General features: G+C 41.3%; 1 protein-coding gene across 1 annotated transcript in view; it reads left to right on the top strand.

Moving 5' to 3' along the window:
* AFG1L (AFG1 like ATPase) overlaps positions 1 to 16,354 on the top strand; it is a 154,163-nt gene that overhangs the window by 117,376 nt on the left and 20,433 nt on the right. Inside the window, exons 9-10 of the mRNA XM_089664829.1 lie at positions 2,282 to 2,352; positions 2,609 to 2,709. Of these exons, the coding sequence (XP_089520955.1) occupies positions 2,282 to 2,352; positions 2,609 to 2,709 (172 nt within the window). The remainder of the gene's footprint in view (positions 1 to 2,281; positions 2,353 to 2,608; positions 2,710 to 16,354) is intronic.

The raw sequence follows: 16,354 nt of genomic DNA, 5'->3' as shown, positions 1-16,354 counted from the left end.
TTCCTGATTATAAACCACCATCCCCAAAATGTTATGCAGATTTGAGAAAAAAAAATCCTGATTCAGTGGAACTTTTAAGGCATTAATACATATAGTTAAAAATATATGACTTTTTTTTTTTCCATAAAATGTGTAAAAATTTCCACACATAATACATGTAATAACAGCTGTGTCTGAAGGTCATATATATTGTTACATCACCATCATGAGATATTTGTTAGTTACAGAATTTGTCTTATAATAAACTGACGCATTTCGGAGTAATTCTACTCCTTACTCAAGGAAAAGATTCTGCACAGAGGTGATATAATCTGTAAGATTAAAAGTGCATTTATTTAGAACATATAATATGTATCCTTATAATGCATTAACATAATTTCAAGTATACAATGCTCACAACGTGAGAAGGTAGAAAACAGAGAAGTAAATCTTCAGCCAAGCTTAAAAACAAAGTCAAAGTTTGCTGCTACTCCCCAGCCCGCATCTTGGCATGCCTCAAATACCCGGGGCCCTCCCAATCAGAACGCAGAGACCACGCAAATCATTCCAAGAGAGGATTTAGTAGTAAAGGACATCTCCAAAAGGTATTAAAGCAAAAAAGAGAAACATTACATCACATAAGGGGTGGACCCACCATTATAGTTGTGAACATCTATGTATTTCCAGAAATACTTCACCTATACAGGTGAGCAAAGGGGCATATGAGCAAGGGTCTTCAAAATATGTACCAGATCAAGCCACATAGACCTTAAAGATAACATTAATAGAAAACCACATAAATACATTATATCAATACATGTATCATTAGGCCAATGATAAAGAGGAAAAATGGGTCCAAAACCCCTGTTTAGGTTGTAGGAAGTGACAAGGATGCTACATTTCTGGCAAGAGCAACAGGTATGTTCTGTACTTTCTGAAAATGTTCTATGCCTAAAAAAAAGTCAACCAATGCAACCAACCACATCTAATAACTGATAAGTTGCAGGATATTATGTTTTTGTGCTTGCATTTAGCTATCCTTTGGGTAATTGATAGTATAGGATCCCCCATTTATCTCCTTTGGTCAGCTGGTTGTCTTTATCCCGTTGAGAAGATTGCCTGTAGACATTTTTTCGCTTTTGTTTCTGGAGGCATTTGCCATAGGTGTGAGCCTGTGCTATCTACTGGTTGTAATGGTGTAGTACAAACATGCCTCATTGCTCACTAGCAGATTCAAATTCTGCTCTGTGCACTGGGATTGATCATGTCCATCTTTGTGAGCTTCATGTTCCTATTCTGTGAATCCTGTCTGCTATTACACACCCGTTAGCTGCCTGCTTTTACCTTCTGCCACTTGTGCTGACCTGTGCAAGGTTTGTGGATTGCACCCTTGCATAACAATTCAAACTTATCTTCAGTTGCTTATTAGCTGTTGTCAGTTGGCCAAATTTAACTTTAACAATTTTACTTTGACCTGGGATGTCACCTTTCAAGGTCTCCTAATGAAGGCACTCCTTAGCCTCTGCTCCTTGGGAAGCTCTACAAATACCATTGACACAGAGAATGCACACAGATCTGTGAAATAAAGAACTCAGAGGTCTTATTAAGTGCTGAGATAACTGCACGTCATTTTTTTTTTCGTGCCAATAATGTTGTTCTAGTTCAGGAACCTGTGGCAACCAACCCAAATTCAACTTTCATTATCAAATAATTCAAAAAGTATATTTGGTTGCTATAAGTTTTTGAACTTATTGTCGTTTGTCTTACTGAGTGATCCCTATGATGCCTAGCTGTGATTTACTTATAATCCCTAAAATCTTTTATCGTAGGCACATAATGAAAGAACAATAACTATTGTGGCAGACTAGTCTTTTTAAAAGCTCATATCTTCACTATAAACCAAGATGAGTCCATCACACACATGAATAAAAGACTTTCACTAGTCTGGTGTGTTTACTTTTGCTTTGCATTCAAGAGAAAGCCAGTAGCTTACTCTGCCTCTTTGTATACACATGGCATTAAGAGCTTTGTTGTGCCTGTGTTGCCTCATTACAAGAAGCTGTTGGAATCACATGAGCCTTTCAGTGTATGCAAATAAGGCCAAATCATCTGCCTGCAAGTTAATATTCCCACTTTTGAAGTGCATTGTAAATGTAATGTTTGTGTTTAGAACATAACATCCTTTTCCCTTTGAATATAGATGTATAGGTGTATGGACAGGAAGCTAAGCAGTCCGAGGCAGCTGTTAGATGCTGGCTTTGAGTGTTATTAATTTCACATGCTATTCTTCTTTTCTCTGTAGCACAAGTGAAGCTGATGTGGAGGCTGTCATGGATAAGTTGTTTGATGAGCTGGCTCAGAAACAAAATGATGGTACGTAAGTTAATTTCTCTTGAAAAAGAACGCATTTAAAACACAATGCCCAATCTCCACTGACCAATTAATAAGTTCCATTGCTGTCTATGGGTTGATGCCACACTCAAGTGGCAGTCATTGTATCAGCATTTTGTCTAATTTATGTGTTGAATCATGTGCTATTATTCATCAAGCTTTGCATTTCCTAGCTGTAAGGGATGAATTTTAGGGTAATTATCCAGACAAGACTGAGCTTTTGTTCCTGTTTCCATAGTAACAAGACCAAGGATTCTGAAAGTGCAGGGCAGGGAGCTGAAGCTGAGCAAAGCCTGTGGATCCATTGCTGACTGCACATTTGAGGAACTCTGTGACCGTGTAAGTGCCCAGCAACTATAAACAAGTTAACACCCCCTCTGTTTTTCCGAGAGTTTTGTTTTTGCATTCTTCGACCATGTTTTTCTTAAACAGTGAACAAAAGCCTATTTTCAAGCAGCAGCACGCCCACATTGTTCTCTGCACAGTACAATTATTGTATGTGAATCTCCTGTTTTAATGTTATTAGTACAAAACTACACTTTTCTCCACTGACTTCAGTAAAGGGCCATTAACATGAAACAAAATGGCAAAGTTGAAATTATTTTCTAGGAAAAAACTGTTTATTGGAACATTTAAAGAGATCTTGACTTCAATATTTAAAGTATGAGAAAGAACTGTGTTGGTAAGGTTTACGTCCTTGCAAGAATACCAGAATGTGCTTTCTTCCTAAGAACACAGCAATGGTACATCCCCTTAGAGAAAGGGTAGGAGTTTTTATACACACACGCACACACAACTCTACCTTCCAAAGTCCACCCATCTTCCTGTCACACACACACCTATTTTTCAGCCAGACCCTATTTTTGTGTCTTCTCCTATTCCCTCTCCTTTCTACTTATTTTGTTATCTTTAGCCCACCTTTCCTTGTTTTACATTCACTGGTTCCTTCCATATCAAAGCAAAAAAGAGAGCAGGAATTTAATCTAATTATACTTACAACACAATAGTTGTTCCTGTCCTGCGAAACATCTTGTCACATCAGAAAAATTGGTTTCCTGCGCCTTTGGTGCCATGTACATTATAAATGAAAAACACATTTCTTTTTTGTTCATTAAGGATTGGGGATTCTGAGACAATTGGATTATACTGGATTACACCTACATGTGGATTTGGACACTGGAAAACAAAACACAATGGCCAGACTTGTATAAACCCTCCCAATCCCAGCATGCTTAATTTGTTGCTTGTGCTCTATAAGGATAGATGTCTTTTCTATACCATCTTGCTCTGAAGTGTGGCTCAGCCATCTGTTTTGTCTTCTGCACCCTGAGTGTTCACCAAGGTACTCATTGCTGTGCTAGCCTTTGGACGGCAGCATTGTTAGTCTGGAGGAAAGGGAATGTTAGACACACACTAGCAGATTTAATACAATAACAAATTGAAACCAAACTGCTGATAAGGCTTGGTTCACATGTGTGCGACCTGCATTCTGCAGGTAAATTCTGCGCATTTTGCGGCAGAAAAGCAGGGAAAGAGGTCCCTGGTCCTTTTTTAAAATTGTGCCACACGAAACCACATGGTGCTTCTGCACCATGCAATTAAGCGCACAAAACACAGATGTTTTGCCGATGTACTGGGGGTGCCATTAGGAATTAATGGTCCCCCCAGGTATCTGCTAAAGAACAGCACGTTTCTCTATTGTGTCGGGAATGCACTCAATTGTGTGCGCGTTCCTGACACACAGCCTCACAGTGAGGCTCTTTCTGTCCATACATCAGCATCAGAGGTTGGTCATCAGCTCCGAGGAAAGGGATTCGTCCCCGAAACGCGTCAGTGTTTTGACCGCACTGACAGTGAGAACACCTTGCCCGCTGTTGTGGCCATTGTCATTTTTCTATGCTTTTTAGATACATGCTTCGTCTGTGAGTATGTTTTTATTATTTCATTCCTACAATAAACCTTGGATAATGCACTAGGTGTGTGCGCCACCTGTTTTCTCTCTATCTAATACTTTATAAGTAGTTACAGCAACAGTTTTTTCCCTTTTGGGATAAAGATTTACATAAATAAAAGCTGATCATTGTAAGCATCTCTGACAGTGTTAAATAGTTTGTCTGAACACTCTAATTGCTACATCTGCAGGACAGCTCATTTTGTTGAAAATCAACAGATTTACTGGCAGGATCACAGGTGAAAATAAAAGAAAGAAAGCTTAAAAAAGAAAACTAATGCAGTCATCACATTAAGAATTGGTAAGCTGCAATATAATCTTTGCTATTGGCTTTAATACTGCTTTAAAATAGTTAAGTGGGACAGTGAATCTTCAGATGTCAGTTATGGAACTGGCATATTGCTTGGAGTACCTGGGTCTTATCCTGGATACAATCAAGCCTTGGAAAACTTGTCACTCTCTACTACTAGACCTCTACAGGCCAAGAGCAGTCTGAATTAATGCAATTCTGCATGGGAGTTCTGTTCTTGATGGTAATGAGACAGTGCCTCTCTTCTTTTCCGGAATCCTACCACTCAACAGGACACATTAGTTCAGTCTGTAGACAAACAAATCCACCTGATCTGAAAGACAAAGTAATCTCTGGTCTGGTGGCTGAAGAATCCAGTTCTGGAATTAAAGAAAACCTTCCTTCTGATCTCTAGGAAAATTCATACAACAGATGCCAGTCAGTCACTCCTAGACCCCTTGTTAGTGTCAGAAATTTGAGTCCTAGAGGAATTCCATTTTGTGCACATGCTGGTGCTTCAAGCAGTTTGGTTCTCCATACAACACTGGACCTGCGGATAAACGGTCATTCGATCTGCATTAAGTCATACAACACCACTGCAATCACGTATACCAGTGTTTCTCAACCTTTTTACCTTCAAGGAACCCTTTGCAAAAAGTTTGAGATCTCGGGGGAACCCCTGAAAAAATATGTTCAGATCTACAGCTCACGGAAAATTAAGTCTGATCAGTGAGCTGTAGATGAAGCACATGGCTGGATGAGGAGGTGATATTCAGTATATGGCAACGCTGAATGCAGAGAGTGGGAGATTGTGGCTGGATGAGACTGAATGTAGGAGGAGGTGAGATCATAATAGCTTTATGTACCATACATTTATGGCATGATAACAAAAAGCTACTATCACCTCACATCCTCCTACATTCAGTGTGATCCAACTATGTGCTCCTACTTTATGAAGTCTGCATCACTGCTGTCATACACTGGATGTCACCTCCTGCCTCCTTTCTTCCCCTCCTCCAGCACTCTCACCTCCCATACAGATCTCACCTCCCATACAGCCACATGCTCTGGTGGCTCTCTGGTTCCTCCTCTCGCACTCTGTAATACTGCGGCTGTAACAGGATCTCGGCTCCTGATCCAGCCATGTGCTTCAGTGGCTAGCGGCTCTCTACCCTCCTCCCTCCACCACCCCTTGCACTCTCTGTCTCTGTAGCTATAGGATCTCACCTTCCAATGCAAGCCAAGTGCTTTTGCTCTGTGCTCTAAGCTGTCACAGAAAGCTGTCACCTCCTTCTTCAGCTCCCAAACTCTGCACTATTCCTGGCCCCGCCCTCTGACTTTATAGGGGCCAGAACTATAGAGAAGGCAATGGGTATCAATACACGCTGACACTACTGACTGTTCGCGCACACTGCAAACGACACTGGAAACTACATTAGGCGGTATACGTCTGCCATAATGTGGTTTCATGGCGGAAGCCCTGGGGACTTCTTGCGGAACCCTGGTTGAGAAACACTAATGTACACTATATTGCCAAAAGTATTGGGACGCCTGCCTTTTTAATGTACATGAACTTTTAATGGCATCCTAATCTTAGTCTGTAAGGTTCAATATTGAGTTGGCCCACCCTTTGTAGCTGTAACAGCTTCAGCTCAGGCCAGTCAAGTTCCTCTACCCCCAAACTTGCTCATCCATGTCTTTATGACCTTGCTTTGTGCACTGGTGCGCAGTCATGTTGGAACAGGAAGGGGCTATCCCCAAACTGTTCCCACAAAGTTGGGAGCATGAAATTGTCCAAAATGTCTTGGTATGCTGACGCCTAAGAGTTCCCTCACTGGAACTAAGGGGCCAAGCTCAACTCCTGAAAAACAACTCCACACCATAATCCCCCCTTGACCAACTTTACACTTGGCAAAATGCAGTCAGGCAAGTACCGTTCTCCTGGCAACTGTCAAACCCAGACACGTCCATCGGATTGCCAGATAGAGAATCGTGAGTCGTCACTCCAGAGAACACCTCTCCACTGTTCTAGAGTCCAGTGGCAGTGTGCTTTACACCACTGCATCCAACACCTTGCATTGCACTTGTAAGGCTTGGATGCAGCTGCTCGGCCATGGAAAACCATTCCATAAAGCTCTCTATGCATTGTTGCTGTGCTAATCTGAAGGCCACACAGAGCTTGGAGGTCTTTAGATAATAACTCTGCAGACAGTTGTAGAATTCTACACACTGTGCACTTCAGCATGCCCTGACCCACTCTGTCATATTATATGGCCTACCACTTCGTGGTTGAGTTGTTGTTCCCAGTTGCTTACACTTTGTTAAAATGCCAACAGTTTTCCGTGGAATACGATCCACGCTTGAATTCAATGAGCTCCTGAGAGCCACCCATTTCACAAATGTTTGTAGAAGCAGTTTGCATGCCTAGGTGCTTGATTCTATACATCTGTGGCCATGGAGGTGATTGGAGCACTTGAATCCAATGATTTGGAGGGGTGTCCCAATACTTTTGGCAATATAGTGTATATCAACCACTAGGGAAAAACCAGAAGTCTTGCCGTAGCAAGAGAAGTAGAAAGAGTTTTGTCCTGGACAAAACCTCAGATTCAAGGTAGACTTTCTCAGTTAGCAATGCCTGGTCCCTACATCCTGATTTGTTTTAGGACCTGTGTCACAAGTGGGGGACACCCAGATGTGGACCCCCTGGCTTCCAGGTTCAACAACCAACTCAGACAGTTTGGTTTCCAGGTGCCAAGATAAAATATCTTCCAAAAGTAGTGGATGTTCTGGTGGCTTTTTGGGATCAATAAAAACTGGTCTATGCTTTTGCCACTTGTAAACTCCTTTTTATCTGCTCTGCAGAATCGAGATGGAGGACAATTTGGGAATACTCACATGGGTTTTCCAGATAGACCGGATCTTCTATTCCAGGGACCTGTTTGCCACCCTGCTTTACTGTGGCTTTAATGGCATGGCTGTTCTGAGTCAGTAATTTCCATGCTGTTTAACCGCCTCCCACCCGCCATATAAGGTAATCATGGGCGCAAGGCGGTTCTCTCGTTCTGGGAGGACGTCATATGACGTCCTCCCACTCTAAACGTGCATGTGCGGCTCTGGGAGCGCGTAGCTCGGCGATCGGTGGTGCGCTGTGTCCCAGCAGATCACCGATCAACGGAAAGAGCCGAAGATCTCGGCTCGGTCATGTGATCAGCTGTGTCCAATCACAGCTGATCGCATGTAAATAGGGAAATGCCGGTTATCAGCATTTCTCTCCTCACGAGCTGTTACGCTGACAGCTCGAGAGGAGAGGAGAGCCGGTAATAGGCACTCCTAGGAGGGGACGTATACACTGATCATCAAGGCACTGATGATCAGTGTGCCCTGATGATCAGTGTAGCCCCAGCAGTGCCAACTGTCAGTGCTCATCAGTGCCACCTGCCAGTGCCACATCAATGCCATATATCAGTGCCTACCAGTGCCCATCAATGCCACATATCAGTGCCCATCTGAGCTGCCTTTCAGTGTCACCAATTAGTGCCAGTCAGTGCCACCTATCAGTGCCGCCAATCAGTGCCACCTATCAGTGCCAGTGAGTGCCGCCTATCAGTTCCACCTATCAGTGCACATCAGTGCCGCCTATCAGTGCTGCCTATCAGTGCCGCCTAACAGTGCCAGTCAGTGCCACCTATCAGTGCCATATATGAGTGCTGCCTTTCAGTGCCCATCAGTGATGCCTGTCAATGCCCATCAGTGCCACCTTCTAGTGCCTCCTCATCAGTGCCGAACAATGCCACCCATCAGTGCAGCCTATCAGTGCCCATCACTGCAGCCTCATTAGTGCACATCAGTGAAGGAGAAAAATCACTTATTTACAAAATTTTATAACAAAAACTAAGAAAAAACATTTTTTTTTCAAAATTTTCAGTTGTTTTTGGTTTGTTTAGCAAAAAAAAAAAAACCCAGAGGTGATTAAATACCACCAAAAGAAAGCTCTATGTGTCTCAAAAATAATTATAAAAATTTCATATGGGTACAGTGTTGCATGACAGCCCAATTGTCATTCAAAATGCGGCAGCGCTGAAAGCTGAAAACTGGCCTGGGTAGGAAGGGGGTATAAGTGCTGTGTAGGCAAGTGGTTAAAGCAGAGCTCCACCCAAAAGTGGAAGTTCCGCTTTAAGAACGGCTCCCCGCTCCTCATTAAGAATTGGCACCTTTGGGGAGCGGGAGGGGAGCAGGTACCCAAATGTGTCAGGTACCCGCTCCCACTTCTGGTCTGATCGCCTAGGCGATCGGAAACGAGAGGTGTCCTCCCTCCCTCCCTCCCTGTAGTCTTTTGGGAGACGTGACAGGTCCCAGAAGACTACAAGACCATTCACGTAGTGCAGCGCTACTCACGCATGTGCAGTGGGTACCCAGCTGTGAAGCCGCAAGCTATCACAGCCAGGTGCCTACACTGAAGATGCCGGCCTCCTGGAATCCAGGACGGCCGGTGAAACAGGCTGCAGGGGACACACCACAGGACCGAGGGACAGGTAAGTGGCTGTTTTTTAAAAGTCAGCAGCTACAGTTTTTGTAGCTGCTGACTTTTATTTTTTGATAGGTCGAATGGAACTCCGCTTTAAAGCTAGGAAGGTCTACCATTGCTCTTGGAGGGCATACTTCACCTGGTGCGAGGAAAGGCATTTTCAGCCATGGAAATACTCTTTGGAAAAAATCTTGGCCTTCTTTGATAAAGACTGTTGTACATGGTATATATCACAGGGAATTTGATACGTTCTGTGCAACCACCTGTGACTGCATGGGATTTGAATCTGGCTTTCTTGGCACTTCAAAAACAACTTTTTAAACTCATTGGGGACATTCCTCTTTCCACCCTTATTCACAAGGTTGCTTTTCTTGTTGCCATCAGTGTGACAGTATGCGCCGTCAGACCCCAGCCCTTCTCACCAACTCGTGACTGAAGGACCAGCCGATCTCGCACCGCGCTGTCACTTGCGTAACAATGCCACTCTCAGCTGCGCCCTACACAAAGATTTTCCAGCTCGCGGGACCACAATCTATGTGCCAGCAGCCTGAGAGCAATTGTTACTGGGTTAGGTTAATTATGCAATTAACCCTTCACACTGCCACCACCACCTTTTTACAGAGAAGGAGGAAACTCACAAATCTTAGCAGTAACAATATAATATTAGTGTAAGCGTCTGTAACACACTGTCACCACAGACAGATGTATTCAAAGGATTATTACATACAGTAGCACTCTTCAGAGACAGGGATTCTTTAGTTTGCATTAAAAGCTTTAGAGACAGTTCAACACTTTTCAGAAAATAGGATTTATTACTAAAAAGGTCAAAATGGTGCAATTAAAATATTTACAGAAAAAGATGTAACAAATATAAAAAGAGAGCAACAAAACAACAGAGAAATAAAAGAAAGAAGTTCAGAAGGCAGAATACTTGCAAAGGTCCTTGGTTTGAGCAGAGTCCAATCGTCCGAACAAAGGCTGCTCTGGCACTCAAGTCTCTTAGGTGGTTCCTGATGGATGTTAAAGGAGAGCTCCTTTTTCTCCAGGCTGTCAGTCTTTTTCTATCATCTCAAAGGGTTGTCTCCTGAGAACAAATGACCAATCTTCCAGTTTTGGGATGGGTGTTAGGCGGTAACCAAGGTTATGACCAAATTCCTTACAATTTCATACTAAGGTCAATAACCTTCAATAGGTACAGGTAGCATCCTAGCAACTGGCAGATTAATATTTAGAATCATATTCCAAACGCACAGATACCAAACTTTAGCATAACGTTGCCACTCCGGATAAAAGAGACTGCTTATTTTCTTTTGTAGGTGCTAACCTAGAGATGTAAGGTGTCATGTAACTCATATTAAAATTACCTATCCGAATATGTACTTCATATTAAGGTCCCCAGTTCCTGCTGAAGTGTATTAATTTGTAGGAAAAATGACTGTATAGAATGTATGTTTTATGGCACACTCTAGCTCTAATGGCCTAACAGGTCATGACTGATTGAGTTATTGTTTTACAATCAGGCAGAGGAAAGTGGTTTTTCAAAGAAGATCCCCTGGGACCAGACCAATTAGTGGTTTACAGCCATGAAGCTCATCCAGCTGTGCTCATCTAGGATAAGTGGCCTTTTGACCTCTGTTCACCCACAGCCTCACATTCCATTCAAAAGGGAGGAGAGAAGACAGGAGAGACAACATGGCCGCAACCTAACAAGATGGCTGTCAGTGTCCATGTCTCTATGCGCACAATTGTCACAATCAGCTCTGTGAATTATGTGCCTCAGCTGGTAGTTTTGTTCTGTAAAGAACTATTTCTAGACTTGCGTAGGTGGGTTTGGCTTTTCAGCTCAACCATGACATTGTCATTCCTTTTCTCAGTCTAGCCCCAGTTCATCAGAAGGAAATCTCTCTTCATTGTCCTGATATAGTTCATACTGTGTGAGTTTACCTCATGGTCATTGATTTAATTTGAAAGACTAGTTCTCTTTTTGTCATTCTTAAAGAGGAACCAGCTCTTATTCCACCACTTCTTGTGGCTAGACATGTCTTAATTCAAGCTTTTGATCTTAAAGTTTGAGTTCCACCATTTCCTGTTAAAGCTTGTTAGGTCTGTGTCTCTTGCACTTTTTGGCATTAGGATACCATATTTGCAAGGCTGTCGCCTGGTCTTCTGTTCTCACATTTGCTAAGTTTTACCAGGTGAATGTTTAGGCCTCATCTGATGCCAGCTTTGAGTGTAAGGTCCTTTAGGCAGTTCTATTGTTATCAGTATGTGGGCCTGTTACTGTTTTGTTGTTGGCCACCCCTCACCTGGACTGCTTTTGATGTTCAAGTTGTCTCTGGATCCTGTGAGCAGGAAAGAAAATAGGATTTTGTACTTACTGTAAAATCCGTTTCCTGGAGTTAATTAAGGAACACAAGTTGCACCCCTCTGAGTTTGTGATTTTTACCTAGTACTGATTTTCTATAAATTGAGGCATACTGGGAATGGAAGGGGTTATACCTGACTGGTCATGACATATTTGTTTGCCAGTGTCCAAATTCTCTTTTAGGTAGTATTATAACTCAATTGTCTATGAATCCTGCTATTCCTGGCACTGTTTATCTCCACACTCTGGTGTTATTTGGGAGTAAAACTGCAAAACAAAACCATTATTGTGTCATATGGGAACAACACAGCAAAACATTACTCCTCTTGTATAGTATATTTATCAAATAAATTGAATAAAAACATCTAAGATCATACCAAAATGGTATCTGCCGCTCAATGCAATTCCTCCTTTTTGACTTTTAGCAAAGTAGCAACTGACTGACAGGTATTGGAAAATTTTCCTGACACATTTTGTTACCATGAAGTACATGGTTGTTTTGTTTTTTAATAGTATAGAAGGGAGGTGTATTCAATATTTTCATTACAAACTATACAGCCACTAATTTAAATCCCCAATTAGGTGTCTCTTACTTTGATGAAAAATTGAATCTGTATTTTGAATGATGTGTACACCTACTTTTTGTGAGTACCTTTACCATTATCAGTTGCTTATCAATCCATACTGGTTTGTTGCAAGTAAATGTATGCATGGGTGAAGTACTGAGTGTCTCAGCAGTGCTGTTTAGGTATCTTTGTGGTTATCCACAAAACACAAACTTTTGGTTGGACTTGACCATAGGTTTTGAAAATGCTTCATTAGCGGATACTCATCATGTTATACTGCTCAGGATCAGACTATTTGGCCTGGACTAGTAGTATTTTAATATTTTAAACAGAACCTGTAAAAATAAAACTTTGGAAGCTGCCATTGCTGACTTTCATTCAATGGCGCAAGCTCCATGGCTGTCATTCTGATCCTAATTTCTACTATTGAGTCTTTGACCTGGAACAAGCAGCCGATAGACTCCCGATATTACATACTTGTTCAAAATCAGTGGCTGGCAAAGTAATGAAAGAAAGATCAGCAAAACAGTACTGGGGTATACAATCAAAAACAAGTAATGGGCAGCACCCATATCTCTGTCCTGGCAGATTACTTTTGAAAATCAATAATGCCCCATGGGTGACATAATGGCATTGAAGCATCGTATAAAAATGTATGTATCTGTCAAGTGTTTACTGTGTTAGTTTCTTTTACATAAATGTATTTATTCAAAATGCTTTGAAGGATATATATGATTAATGAATCAAAGAATCCTCAATGCTGCTGAGCCTGTTTATCTGCGAAGTTAAATGAACACAGCTTATTAGACGCTCATTGTAGCAGGCTTGAAAGTGCTATCATGTTCACTATAAAAATACTGCATGAGATCAGATTCCTTTGGCTATTTGTTTAAAGATGGTGCTGTAAGGCACTTATGTTGTGTCTCCTCACTGATAATGATAAAGTACTGTCTGCACATTCTGTACTACCTTAACATTCACAAAGGTTGAAGTGTGCAGAAACTCATGAAGAACATAAAGCATTCATTTGTTTGTTTTGGGGGCCTCATTATTTGTTGTTTTTTTAAGTGTTTTAATTGCTCATATGGAGGATGTTGAGCGTGATGAGAAACCAAGCAGTAAATTGATATTCATCCTCGTAATTAGTGAAAGCATCCTATGCATATGTTGCTTTCACAAAACCTAAAATGATCCAGAAGTTAAATGCAGGAGATAAAAGATGTGGGCTTTTAAGTAAATGGATCATTTGACAGAAGAGACAGGAAATATTTCCACTTTCCATTATGTTTCCTAGTGATAATATGGATCATGCATGCATTATTAGGCTTTAAAGAACAACTCCAAGGTGGTATCAAAAGGTTTTTAGACTAGTTTTGTAACACGCCAACAGATGGCAGCACAAGTCAGCGCACCAAAAGACATCGTCCTGTGTACGTCAGGAGCTGTGCATTTGGTATCCTGAGCATATGCATTACCACGTCTGCTAATTCATATGGACAGCAAATTAGAACAAAGAGAAAACGTGAAATTCTGTGTGAAACTGGGCAAATCAGCCACAGAGACGTTACACATGATTTGGCAAGTTTACGGCGATGCTGCAATAAGTCATTTGAGGTGTTTTGAGTGGCGCGTGTTCTAAAATAGCGTAAGACCCTACTGGAAAACGACGAGAGATCAGGAAGACCTTCAACGAGCTCAACCATGAAAATGTCAAAATCATTCGGCAACTTGTGCATGATGATTGTTGGAGAACAATCCACAACATTGCTGCCATTTTCAGTGTGTCATAAAGAACAATCCATGCAATCCTCACGTGTGATTTAAACATGCGCCGTGTTGCTGCCAAGGTTTTCCCCAGGCTGCTGACCCAGGAGCAGAAGGAACACTGTGTCGAAATCCGCTAAGAAGTCAGTCAGCATACTGTGGATGACCCGTCCTTCATGTCGAGGATCATTACCAGTGATGAAACTTAGGTGTATGGGTTTCACGCAGAATTTCACGTTTGCTCATTGTTCTAACTTGATGTCCATGATGAAATAGCACATGGTCAGAATAGCACCAGTTGCACAGCTCCCGGTGTACACATGTCTTTTGGCACACTAAGTTATGAAGGTCAGTTCTTCCTGTGACTCTGCGTGCAGCTTTGTGCTGCCATCTGTTGGAGTGTTACAAAACTAGTCTCAAAACTTTGATACCACCTCGTATATCTTTGTATATTGTGCTAACCTGTCGAGTCTCCTATCTCGCTCACTGCTTTTTAAAAATAATAGACTCACTGAAATGATTGGTAGCCAGAAACCTGCCTAGCCTAAATATTTATTAGACAAACATGTTTTATATTTTTGACAAGTAAAGGTACAGTGGATATAAAAAGTCTACACACCCCTGTTAATATGTCAGGTTTCTGTGATGTAAAAAAATGAGACAAAGTTAAATAATTTGAGAAGTTTTTCCACCTTTACTGTGACCTATAAACTGTACAACTCAATTGAAAAACAAACTGAAATCTTTTAGGGGGGGAGTAAACATAAAAAACTAAAATAATGTGGTTGCATAAGTGTGCGCACCCTCTTATAACTGGGGTTGTAGCTGTGTTCAGTATTAAGCAATCACATTCAAAATCATGTTAAATAGGAGTCAGTACACACCTGCCATCATTTAAAGTGCCTCTGATTAACCGAAAATAAAGTTCAGCTGTTCTAGTAGGTCTTTCCTGACATTTTCTTAGTCGCATCCTACAGCTAAAGCCATGGTCTGCAGAGAGCTTCCAAAGCATCAGAGGGATCTCATTGTTAAAAGGTATCACTCAGGAGAAGTGTACAAAAGAATTTCCAAGGCATTAGATATACCATGGAACACAGAGAAGACATTCATCATCAAGTGGAGAAAATATGGTGCAACAGTGCCATTACCAAGAACTGGACATCCCTCCAAAATTGATGAAAAGATGAGAAGAAAACTGGTCTAGGAGGCTGCCAAGAGGCCTACAGCAACATTATAGGAGCTGCAGGAATATCTGGCAAGTACTGGCTGTGACAACAATCTCCTGTATTCTTTATGTGTCTTGGCTATGGGATAGAGTGGCAAGACGGAAGCCTTTTCTTATGAAGAAAAACATCCAACCCTGGGTAAATTTTACAAAAACACATATGAAGTCTCCAAAAAGCATGTGGGAAAATGTGTTATGGTCTGATAAAACTAAGGTTGAACTTTTTGGCCATAGTTCCAAAAGATGTTTGGTGCAAAAACAACACTGAAGAGCACCAAAAGAACACCATACCCACAGTGAACCATAGTGGTGGCAGCATCATGCTTTGGGGCTGTTTTTCTTCAGCTGGAACTGGGGCCTTAGTCAAGGAAGAGGGAATTATGAACAGTTCCAAATACCAGTCAATATTGGCACAAACCCTTCAGGCTTCTGCTTGAAAGCTAAACATGAAGATGAACTTCATATTTCAGCATGACAACGACCCAAAGCATACATCCAAACCAACAAAGGAATGGGTTTACCAGAAGAAGATTAAAGATTTAGAATGGCCCAGCCAGAGCCCAGACCTGAATCTGATCCAAAATCTGTGGGGTGATCTGAAGAGGGCTGTGCACAGGAGATACTCTCACAATCTGACAGATTTTGAGTGTTTTTGCAAGGAAGAGTGGGCAAATATTGCCAAGTCAAGATCTTCCATGCTGATAGACTAATACCCAAAAAGACTGAGTGCTTGAATAAAATCAAAAGGTGCTTCAACAAAGTATTAGTTTAAGGGTGTGCACACTTATGCAACCATATTATTTTAGTTTTTTATTTTTATTTCCCTCCACCTAAAAGATTTCAGTTTGTTGTTCAACTGAGTTGTACAGTTTATAGGTTACATTAAAGGTGGAAAAAGTTCTGAAATTATTTATCTTTGTCTCATTTTTTACATCACAGAAACCTGGCATTTTAACAGGTGTGTGTAGACTTTTTATATCCACTGTACCTTTCACTTGTCCATATTTTTATTCTTTTATGTGAGCTGCCTAACAAAACTGAACAACTTTGGAAATTTGAGGTTGTATGAGATTTGAGTTAATGAAATAAAAGTTTCTGCATTAACTGTGTGAACTCAAATAGGTGTCTGTAGTTGTTTAACACAAGTTACACTATAGGTTCAAAACTACAGACAAATAACATTCATAAATCTCCACAGTTACAAGCTAAATTTGAGGATCGAAAAAAGCAAAATCTAGCATAATATTAAAACACTTTTCATCAATGTACATTTCTTTCCATGAAGTAAAGGAGAAAGCC

The sequence above is a fragment of the Staurois parvus genome, unplaced genomic scaffold, assembly GCF_062004578.1.
Source record: "Staurois parvus isolate SC_StPar_1 unplaced genomic scaffold, SC_StPar_1.0 ptg000048l, whole genome shotgun sequence".
Taxonomy (NCBI): domain Eukaryota; kingdom Metazoa; phylum Chordata; class Amphibia; order Anura; family Ranidae; genus Staurois; species Staurois parvus.
The sequence above is the reverse complement of the archived record's forward strand: the minus strand, read 5'-3'. Positions and strand labels throughout refer to the sequence as shown.